This window comes from Harmonia axyridis, chromosome 1 (genome assembly GCF_914767665.1).
Source record: "Harmonia axyridis chromosome 1, icHarAxyr1.1, whole genome shotgun sequence".
NCBI classification, from domain to species: Eukaryota; Metazoa; Arthropoda; class Insecta; order Coleoptera; family Coccinellidae; genus Harmonia; species Harmonia axyridis.
Window position 1 is genome coordinate 49,303,012 of NC_059501.1, and position 12,268 is coordinate 49,315,279.

The window sequence follows — 12,268 nt, forward strand, 5'->3', positions numbered from 1 at the left end:
AGTGGGTGTAATTAAGCCACTCTATAAAAGCGGCGAAAAAAATAAGATCTCCAATTATAGGCCAATTTCGCTAACCTCTGCAGTTTCCAAGATTTTCGAAAAAGCTATTAAAGATCGCATGCTCAGTTTCTTAAATAGACATAACATAATTGAAGAGAGGCAATTCGGTTTCAAAAAGGGTGTGTCTACCGAGGATGCTATCAGAGAACTTACAACGTTGATTTACGATCGTTTGGATAAAAGTGTCCCGCTTCTCTGTATATTCTTGGATTTTTAGAGGGCATTTGACTCTATCTCTCACTCTGGACTCTTGGATAAATTGGAAACGTATGGCTTCAGGGGGACCACTTACCGATTGCTGGAGAATTACCTAGAGAATAGAAAGCAGTATGTTCAAGTTGAAAATGAAATAAGCCATGAAAATACTGTGACTTACGGTGTTCCGCAGGGTACAGTCCTGGGGCCGCTCTTGTTCAACATTTATGTGAATGGTCTTCTAAAAATGAATACCCGTGGTAAAATATTCAGTTTCGCCGACGATACCACTGTGGTATACGAAGGTAATACAAGGTAATACATGGGTGGAGGTGAGAAACGTGGCTGAGACAGAATTTAAAATTATTGTAAATTGGCTGCTGTATAACAAATTGACCCTGAATACGGATAAAACTGTCTATTTAGCATTCTCAATTTATGAATCTGGACAGCCAAACCTAGGGTCCTTGAATGTCGGAGATGTCTGTATAAAGGAGTCGGAAACTGTAAAATATTTGGGAGTTATTGTGGACAGGAATATGAAATGGGATCACCACTGCAACTACATTGTAAAAAAACTTCGGGGAATGCTGCGGAAGTTCAAGTTCTTAAGAAGTCATCTGGATATCCGGCACCTTAGGATGTTGTACATTTCTCTGGTCCAGCCTCATTTAAGCTACGGAAATGTAGCATGGGGAGCTACATACGATTCCCACCTGGCACAAGTTCTTGTCATCCAAAAGTGGTTACTAAGAGTGATATATAATAAAATACCTACCTTCCCTAGTGACGAGTTGTTCAGGATATCTGATGTCCTGGATGTCCGTCAACTTTATTGTATGAAACTGCTTGGCCAGGTATACACCAATAAAATAACTATTGATCAGGTTGATCACTCTCATTTTACCAGAAAAAGAGACACCACATTTAAGAGAACAAGATGTAGGAAGAGCATCGGTCAGCGTTGTTCTTCATACCTGGCACCAAGAATATATGGAGTCTTTCCTGTTGGCCATAGAACCTTGAGGCCCATGTATAAATTCAAAAGGGCTGCTCGACTCTGGATCTTGAGTGTCGGTCGTAGAGTTATAAGTGACTTCATTAACCAGTGCTAGACTATTCAAGGTGCGAAATTCGCGGATCAGAAACTCGATTGTGACTGGATTTTTTTTTTCTTGTTTCGGAAACGGAGTGGGCATACATTTATTAGGGTGAATAATTGGGAGAGAACTGATGGTTTTTTGTATTTTTTTTCTGTTTGGGATTCATGTGTCTTCGGCTAAGAAAGTGTATGTTCAAAATGCAGTTTAGGAGCGTACAGGCAAGATAATCCTTATTATCAAGCCTCTGCTACCTTATTATTCATTTGTTCATGTAATATACCTTATACAAATAAACTATATTATTATAATTATTATTATTATTGGAAACCAACCATTTACTACTTGTGCAGCTTTTAGAACCACCTTGGAACGTTTTACTGAATAACGGATTGTATTCAATGCGATTTGTTGGAGAACCATCGTTATTTTTCTCGATTTTAAACCTAAATTATGTTTCGGTGATATGACCTGGAGTGTTTACGCACACTCGACAATCCCTTTTCTATGAAAAATTTCGAGAAAAAATAATTATCGCATTCTTTATATGAACTGAAATACTTCAAGTTTGTGGCACTAACATTATAAATAATGAAAAACTGCAATATCAAATTAATAAACCTTTGAGTGATCTGAAATGTTACTTGGGAAATCGGATATCAAAAACTTAATAAAAGGTAATCTATCAGTGAAAATAATTTCTCGGATGTTGAACTGAGGGCATTGATACATCTAGGAAGTGTGAAATTTAATACTTTGGAGGAAAATATAAGGAATCACTGAAGCCAGATATTTCCTGGCAAATGTTTCGTTGTGTTGGTGCTCCAGGAAAGGAAAGATACAAAAAACAAACGTTCAAAATAGGGGGAGACATGGATCTACTAGACGTACCTAATCAACAACCCTGAAAACTGGCCAAAAGGGGTGAAAATAAAAATATTTTTGCGTGAATATAAAAATCAGAATTCAACAAGGACCCCAAAAAACCCTTAAAATGTTACTATTGCTAATATGAATGAACAATCTTTCAATAATGAAATGGATGGATAAGCCGACATTTTGAATGGAAATAACATCGACATTGTCTATGTTACAAGGCACTGGCCCCGAATAGCATAAACATGGACAATTATACGATAGGAAATTCTTACCGTCCACGAGAATCACGACATCGTGGTGCTACAGTTAATATAAAACAGGCTATCTCAAATTAAGAAATGAACTAATTGCGAGATCTAACCATTGAAACGATAGCTGAGGTAGCGGCAGTTAAATTGCGTTAATTAAAGATTTATAGACCACCATCAGGGAAATCTTCACAATTTTTCGACAGTCATTAATGATGTTCCCTGCTGAAAAAATATGATTACCACAAAATTATAGTAATACGTGAATTCAATGTTATATTCATTGAATAGTCGATTGGAAAACAATAACTGAATGAAATTATCTTTCAGTGAAAGATTGTAATCAGCACCTCCAAAGATTAAATACAATCATTCAACGCATTAGCTTGATCCCAAAATGACGACTGAAATCCTGAATGAATATCATATATAATGCAGTCCGATCACAAAAGTAGCATTAATCTGAATAGGCAACATGGCAACATTGCTGGAAGTAAAATTACCTAGAAATAGAATATATAGAGGTCAAACTGTTTCCGAGTTGTAACAAAATATACGGATGTCAAACCATGCGCAGAAAATAACTGGAAGTCTAAATGTACGGAAATATTTTTTCGTGATATACACGAATATACACGGGGATGCAAGCCTATACCGTTTTTGAAAAGATGCCACTTTGTTCGCTGGATAAAATTATATATATATATTTTTTTTTTTTTTTAAATTCACACTTATTAGTGGGTTTCGCAGAGTTATCCGGACGCCAAGGCATCAAGGATAACCCTCTTTTTGATCAATGGGGGTATACGACCTTCCGTAAGATATTCACGGTTCCCAAAATCACAGCCTTCTGCATCCATGTGATCGTGTTCTTAGGCAGATTCAGCTCCTTGAGATGTTGAGTGCTCTTACGGTGGACGAGACCATTCACAGTTATGACCAGGGGCTTAATTATTACGCTTTTAAGCTTCCACATATCTTTCATCTGATGTGCTAGTGCCTCATATTTCCTAATCTTTTCTGCGTAGGTCTTCGCCAAGTTGTTGTCTTGGGGAACCGCGAAGTCTATTATGGTGGCGGTTTTGTTCAATTTGTCCCACACCACCATATCTGGACGGTTATGCTCAACCCCTCTATCCGTTATGAGCGTTAGGTCCCAGTAAACTTTGGAATGTTGGTTTTCCAGTATAGTTTTTGGAGTGTACCCGTGGTGTGGTGTAAAGTGCTGGATGAGGTCTTTCTGAAGACACAACAGCTGGTGTACAACCTTCCCCATATTGTTATGGCGAGCCAGATATTTTGTATATATATATATATATATATATATATATATATATATATATATATATATATATATATATATATATATATATATATATAGTCAATAGTATTTCCTTTATTTGGAAGTGTCAGGTTTTTAATGAACTTGTTTATTTCATATAAAAAAATATATAATCATACGTTTCGGAGAGACTCTCCTTCTTCAGTAAAAATGATATTCATCTAATAGTTTACAATATAAAAATAATTAAAATTGAGCCTGCAAAAAAACACAAACATTTAAAATAGTATACACAATAATTTACTTCATAAAATAAGTTAATTAAAATAAAATGTATCCCACCTTCAATTTCTCGTCAATTCACAATATTGGAACGTGAATGTCAAAGTCAGTCTTACCTGGTATGTGTCACGTTTTAGGTCTTGTCTTCTTCTTTTTGTTGTGTCGGTTTTTCAAGGAGTGGTACATAAAATTGACTGAGTTGTTTTACGTCTTGTCTATCATTAACTGTTTTTTCCAAGTTAGATTGTATGTGTATCATCTCCCATATTTCTCTCTGTTTTCGTTTTGGCTCTATTGTTAGTATTTTTGTCTCGTCATAGTCGAATTCGTGTTTTTTTGTCTTTTTATGTTTGTTTAGTGCCGTTGTTGCGTTTTTTGTGTATTTATGAGCGTTGAGTCTGTCGTGTAATCTCTGTGATGTTTGTCCAATGTATTGCTTGTCACAGTTTTTGCACGGAATACTGTAAACTAGATTAGACTTCTTAGATTTAGGTGTTGAAGTTTTTAATTTAGTGAAAATCTCCTTTATTTGATTTTGAGGTTTATGGACTAATTCGATGTTGTGGGGTTTTAATATCTTTGTTATTTTATGTGATAAGTTTTTGATGTAGGGAATTGGTATTCGTGTTTTCTGTTCTTTCTTTTCCTCAGTTATTATCGTGTTGTACAGTCTATGTATTCTTTGGTTTATTAGTGGTGTAGTCATCTTTGTAGGGTAGTTGTTCTTAATAAGTCGGTCTTTCAATTCTTTTATAAGTTTTGGTCTCAATTCCGGTGATGTAAGTTTGAGGGCTCTGTCAATGTATCCAATTATTGTGCCTCGTATTTGTCCGGTGTGATGGTTGGAATTATAGTCCAAGATGCGGTCGGAGTTTTGTTTTTTATTTTTCCATTTTGTTAGTATTTTGTTGTCTTTGTTGATGAGTGTCATGTCCAAGAAGTCTAATGTTTTGTCTTTTTCCTGTTCGATCGTAAATTGTAATAATGTATGAGCATTGTTGAAGTCTCGTAAAATGTGTTTCATTATTGTTGGTGTGGTTATTAAGAGACAATCATCAACATATCTCCTGAAAAAGGCTTTGTTGTTGTACTTTTCCATGATTTTTTGTTCTATGTGTTCCATTACACTTTGGGCAATCACACTTGATATTGGGGTTCCCATGGCTACTCCCTTCATTTGTTTGTAGAATTCATCTCTATATTGAAAATAGCTGTTATTAATTATAAGTTGAGTTGTTTCTGTGAATTCATTTTCAGGTATTTCTGTGTGTAATGTTAGTTGGTGCCATCTTTCTTTTATCGTTTCTTTCACTAGCTCAATAGGGATATTTGTGTATAGAGATACTACATCAAGTGAATATAATTTATTGTTTTTGTTTATTTTTAATTTATTTAATTGTTCTTTTAGCTGTATTGAGTTTTTTATGTAGTATTCATTGTTACCGATTGTATGTGTTAGTATTCCCGCTAGGTATTTTGACAGATGGTATAAAGGTGATTGGACACAAGACACTATTGGACGTAAAGGATTTCCTTCTTTGTGGATTTTAGGTAATCCGTATATTTTTGGCGTTTTGCTGTTGTGTATGGTTAATGTTTTGTAATCAATTTCTGATATGAATCCTTTCTCTTTCCAATTCTTTATTATTTTGTTGTTTTGTTTTTCTAATGTTAGCGTCATGTCTCGTTTAGTTTTTATGTATGTAGTATTATCTTTCAACAAAATGCTCATTTTTTCCTCGTATTCCGTGTTTGTCATGATTACCGTCTTGTTTCCTTTGTCTGCTCTTGTAATCAGTAATTCGTTTACAATAGATTACGGAATATAAACAATACACCAAAATGGAAACGTCGGCAACCAGACAAACATATTTGAGTACTACTGGCCACCCACAACCGAAAATGAAGAAATCATTGAAGTTATCTGAAAAGATAGCAAAAATGCAAACAAGGAGGATATTTTTATTGAAATGCAAACATAGGAATTTATGTCCAAATTTTTTAAGGTTCAAGACCAGACATATCAATTTTACCTGTTAGTATCTCACCCGAAATTTTGAGATTTTAAAACAAAATTTTATCAGACGTACGATAAACTTACTAATTACAGACACCACTAAACAAATTAATACAATGAATAAAGAAATGAACAATCTTATCAAGAACATTCAGAACAGTGAAACAGAAGAAACAGTACAGGAACTCACAAATGAAATACATAGAAGACAGACATATATAATAACAGAATGTACAAAGACCCACAACAAAAAACTAGAAACACTGACTAGAAGAACAAACATACAAGGAGACACAAAATATTTGACCGACGATACAATAGAGAACATCACACAAACAACACTCCCCCCATATGTAATTGATACTCTCAAATTGGGAGCAAAATTTGCCATAGAGGACAATAACATCGGAAAAGTCTCAACACACCAAATATTGGCACAGATTGAAGGAGGAATCACAAAATTACCAACAGACGAACAGAATGACATACGAATGAAAGTAGCACAAACACTGAGTTCACATATAAAAGACATAAAGGGACAAAAACAGAGACACAACAAACATTTAACTAACTTTACCAAAACAAAAAAATTTTTCAAAGAACACAACGAATTACTGATTACAAGAGCAGACAAAGGAAACAAGACGGTAATCATGACAAACACGGAATACGAGGAAAAAATGAGCATTTTGTTGAAAGATAATACTACATACATAAAAACTAAACGAGACATGACGCTAACATTAGAAAAACAAAACAACAAAATAATAAAGAATTGGAAAGAGAAAGGATTCATATCAGAAATTGATTACAAAACATTAACCATACACAACAGCAAAACGCCAAAAATATACGGATTACCTAAAATCCACAAAGAAGGAAATCCTTTACGTCCAATAGTGTCTTGTGTCCAATCACCTTTATACCATCTGTCAAAATACCTAGCGGGAATACTAACACATACAATCGGTAACAATGAATACTACATAAAAAACTCAATACAGCTAAAAGAACAATTAAATAAATTAAAAATAAACAAAAACAATAAATTATATTCACTTGATGTAGTATCTCTATACACAAATATCCCTATTGAGCTAGTGAAAGAAACGATAAAAGAAAGATGGCACCAACTAACATTACACACAGAAATACCTGAAAATGAATTCACAGAAACAACTCAACTTATAATTAATAACAGCTATTTTCAATATAGAGATGAATTCTACAAACAAATGAAGGGAGTAGCCATGGGAACCCCAATATCAAGTGTGATTGCCCAAAGTGTAATGGAACACATAGAACAAAAAATCATGGAAAAGTACAACAACAAAGCCTTTTTCAGGATATATGTTGATGATTGTCTCTTAATAACCACACCAACAATAATGAAACACATTTTACGAGACTTCAACAATGCTCATACATTATTACAATTTACGATCGAACAGGAAAAAGACAAAACATTAGACTTCTTGGACATGACACTCATCAACAAAGACAACAAAATACTAACAAAATGGAAAAATAAAAAACAAAACTCCGACCGCATCTTGGACTATAATTCCAACCATCACACCGGACAAATACGAGGCACAATAATTGGATACATTGACAGAGCCCTCAAACTCACATCACCGGAATTGAGACCAAAACTTATAAAAGAATTGAAAGACCGACTTATTAAGAACAACTACTCTACAAAGATGACTACACCATTAATAAACCAAAGAATACATAGACTGTACAACACGATAATAACTGAGGAAAAGAAAGAACAGAAAACACGAATACCAATTCCCTACACCAAAAACTTATCACATAAAATAACAAAGATATTAAAACCCCACAACATCGAATTAGTCCATAAACCTCAAAATCAAATAAAGGAGATTTTCACTAAATTAAAAACTTCAACACCTAAATCTAAGAAGTCTAATCTAGTTTACAGTATTCCGTGCAAAAACTGTGACAAGCAATACATTGGACAAACATCACAGAGATTACACGACAGACTCAACGCTCATAAATACACAAAAAACGCAACAACGGCACTAAACAAACATAAAAAGACAAAAAAACACGAATTCGACTATGACGAGACAAAAATACTAACAATAGAGCCAAAACGAAAACAGAGAGAAATATGGGAGATGATACACATACAATCTAACTTGGAAAAAACAGTTAATGATAGACAAGACGTAAAACAACTCAGTCAATTTTATGTACCACTCCTTAAAAAACCGACACAACAAAAAGAAGAAGACAAGACCTAAAACGTGACACATACCAGGTAAGACTGACTTTGACATTCACGTTCCAATATTGTGAATTGACGAGAAATTGAAGGTGGGATACATTTTATTTTAATTAACTTATTTTATGAAGTAAATTATTGTGTATACTATTTTAAATGTTTGTGTTTTTTTGCAGGCTCAATTTTAATTATTTTTATATTGTAAACTATTAGATGAATATCATTTTTACTGAAGAAGGAGAGTCTCTCCGAAACGTATGATTATATATTTTTTTATATGAAATAAACAAGTTCATTAAAAACCTGACACTTCCAAATAAAGGAAATACTATTGACTATTGAAAAGCAGGTAATTACCATGATCAAAATATATATATATATATATATATATATATATATATATATATATATATATATTTTGATCATGGTAATTACCTGCTTTTCAATAGTCAATAGTATTTCCTTTATTTGGAAGTGTCAGGTTTTTAATGAACTTGTTTATTTATATATATATATTTATATATATATATATATATATATATATATATATATATATATATATATATATATATATATATATATATATATATATATATATATTTCATTCAGATTGAAAAACTTCACATTCAACAGTTCCTAATTTAATTATAGTGCTTAGTGATCAAAATATCGAATTACTTGTACAAAGCGCTTAGTAATCGCGAGTCTTTTGTGAAAATTGGTGCTCAGTTCTCGAAGCCCTTTTTCCGAGAATTTAGTGCTCGAAGCACTATTTTTCCGTGCTCGTCACAGTTCTGAATGTTTTTCAGTGGTAAGATTCGACTCAATACTTCACAATTATTTGTGGCAAATGTCCTGCATTTTTAACATCTCTCACCTAGTAATCCATATGTAATTGTATATATTATTTTATATTCAGTTTTGAGAATGGAATGAAACTCGAAACATGTACGACAACACATATTTTATATATTTTTTCAAAAATTGTGAAACGTATAGTCAAGTGTTTCATTTATTTTTTATTAATATTAAATGGTAATTCTCGTACGAAATTAAATAAACAACGATAAAATGAATAAATGTAAAAGAATATCAGAGTTAATATGGGGGTTTCGAGCTCAATTCGTTATGATTATCAAAAATGAAATAGAAAATCAAGGAAAAAATATTTAATCTTCAGCGTCAACGGAATTGTGATACCTCATTTATTGTATTATTAATGCTACTTCGTTCAATAAATGGAATGTTAAAAATGAGTATATGATGGTTTTTCTAATATAGCAGCTTATTTCTAATGTTCAAATGGTATATTTTATGCTTACAAAAACTTCAGTGTTCCAGTTTCCAGAGGTGGCGTAGCTCATTATGAAAATATAGAATTGCTCTATGTTTTCATCTAGGCCAAATCAGGAAAAGAGAGTAATATAAGACAAGGAAACGACCAGTTGGACGGATATCATTGACTTTGACCTCGAACTCTTCATCGATTATTCGAACACATTCATTCAAGGATCTTTGAGGATGATAAACTTTTTTCAATATGCAAATAATATTGACACAAAAGCTCACGATAGGCAAGAACTAGAACAAAATTGTAATTCGCATGGCCTATGAATTCTGCGCCAAATTATTCCGCTTAACCAGTCTATTTGAAACTCGAGACGGCCTGCAAAGCATTCAGTAGGGAAGCTGAAACCTTTGTGCGATGTTGCTGAAAATTTAACGTGTTGCGTTCTGGCTGTCACTTGTTCCTCTCTTTTCGTGACAGAGGAAGTGCATCATGCAGACGAATGTTCACATAGATGCCAAGAATTTGAGGACATCATCGGACCATAGACTGGAAGGTGGTAGCAGCCAAATAAGAGCCTATGAGGTACATCAGACTTTACGCTTAGCATAATATAAGTGAGAATATACTATATATATATATATATATATATATATATATATATATATATATATATATATATATATATATATATATATATATATATATATATATATATATGAGAAATTGAAATATAAATGATTTTAACTTTAACCACATTAGTCTAAGCATCTTTATCCTCAGAGACTGAATTATACTAAGCCTTGACATTTTTCATCATTACCTTGTGTTGAGTCTCGAATTCAGGGACTTTCAATGTGAGGCTATCTTTGAAGTGATCTCAAAATTTAAACGAAAATGTATTATATGAAACGAAGGTATTTACAATAATCAACAATTAATTATTCTAATATCTACATACCTGAATTAATACAAATGTCAATATTTTATAAAATAGATTAAATGAAATATGACATCGTACTCATGACTTGAGTCGTGATTAAGTTCGGAAGGAATATACAAATTTACATATAGAATGACATTTTTCTTTTATCTAGTTCTGTATAATATGTATCATTCATTAATTTGGGTATCTAGGTGGGGATTACTTGAGACAAATGTATTTAGCATAAACGTTTCCGCGCATCCGCTCTCTTCAGAATACATATAATTCAAATTCTCATCTAAAAACAACATATATTAATATGATGATACGAATACGGCGACGAAACCAATAGGTTTCGTCTGGTGGGTATTGTCTTGTCATTTCATTCTTCAATTCATTTCATTCAATTGATTTCTATTCATTTCATCCTTTGAAATATTGACATAAATGACAAGACACTCCCACCAGACGAAACTGATACGGCGACGAAAACAAATAGTGGGATATTTACGTGACCATGATTTTATTTTATTAATATATGTTGTTTTAAGAGGAAAATTGGCATTTCTCAACTGAAATGTAGAGTTTCCTTTATATTTCAGGTGAATAACACATAGATATTTTGATGGAAAACATATTGTGCGTTTATTTTATATAGGTTTTCTATTCATTTCGATATATCCAGATATGAAACAAGAAAAATTATCTCTAGATTTTTTTTTAATAAAAGTAAAAATAGTAGAGCTGCTTCTGTAAAATCAATTCACAAGAGATTGTTGCGACTCCATTGACGTTCGTAATACATAATGAGAATGTAATTTATAGGTAATCAGAAAGATATTTTCCATTTTTTCATTATATTGTGCAAGAACTTTATTTCGACAGTCCGAAAGGAGATCTCATCATTGTCTTAGCAGGTACTGTTGCAAAATTTATACGGAATACATATTAATAGATTTTTATCGCTTATGTCCTTTGTAAGCTTTTTCTGAAACGTCGTACAGGTTGATTTGTCTACCTCCAACAATTTTTCATCAGAGTCTTTCAGTTCATTCCTCTAAGAAAATATCTCTCAGAGGAAAAGATTTTTTAAATGAAAAATCTCTAATATTACCTGTTTCTATAACTGAATCTGATACATATTTACGAATTTCTAAATCTCAATGTTTTGAATGAATGTTCAATTGAAAATGTCGAAAGGAATGACGCCTAAAAGGATAAATCAATAAATTCCAGATTCCCACAGTTTCCACAAGCGGCGCCACATGCTTTGTGAAAAGAAGAAATCTTATGAGAAAGCCGAAAATCTCCACTTTTCATCACACTTCACTCCGAACGTTGGACAGAACGTAATGTATGTCCAAAAATTTTTTTTCCTCGATGAAAGTTCGCGATGTGGAGGTTTGGTTTTCGAAAAACTGTCAAATTGAAAATGTAAACGTAAACTAAATTGTATTCCAAATCAATACCAATTTAACTCGGATCTAATTTTCTTGGGATAATCTGAGGGGAAATGACAGGAGTATACCTACACAATTTTTTAGTATTTTTGATAATTCTAAAAACATTTTTGTAGTCTCGTTGAAATATGTAAATCGCTTCAACTATATATTTTATGTATATATTCTATCAGACTGAATCTGCTCAAATAAGGAAATTCAATTGTTGCTTATCCTGATTATTGTTGGATTCTGAATAGCTGTTATATTGATATTTGTGGGGCCAAAAGTCT

The 12,268-nt window shown here is 32.7% G+C and overlaps 1 protein-coding gene across 1 annotated transcript; it reads left to right on the forward strand.

Annotated features, from left to right (window-relative positions):
- The first annotated feature begins 6,179 nt into the window (after window positions 1-6,179).
- On the forward strand, window positions 6,180-10,223 carry LOC123671409. Its single transcript, XM_045605256.1, has 3 exons — window positions 6,180-7,032; window positions 7,132-7,925; window positions 10,092-10,223. Exons 1-3 carry the CDS (start codon window positions 6,180-6,182, stop codon window positions 10,221-10,223), a joined length of 1,779 nt encoding a protein of 592 aa, XP_045461212.1.
- The last annotated feature ends 2,045 nt before the right edge of the window (window positions 10,224-12,268 follow it).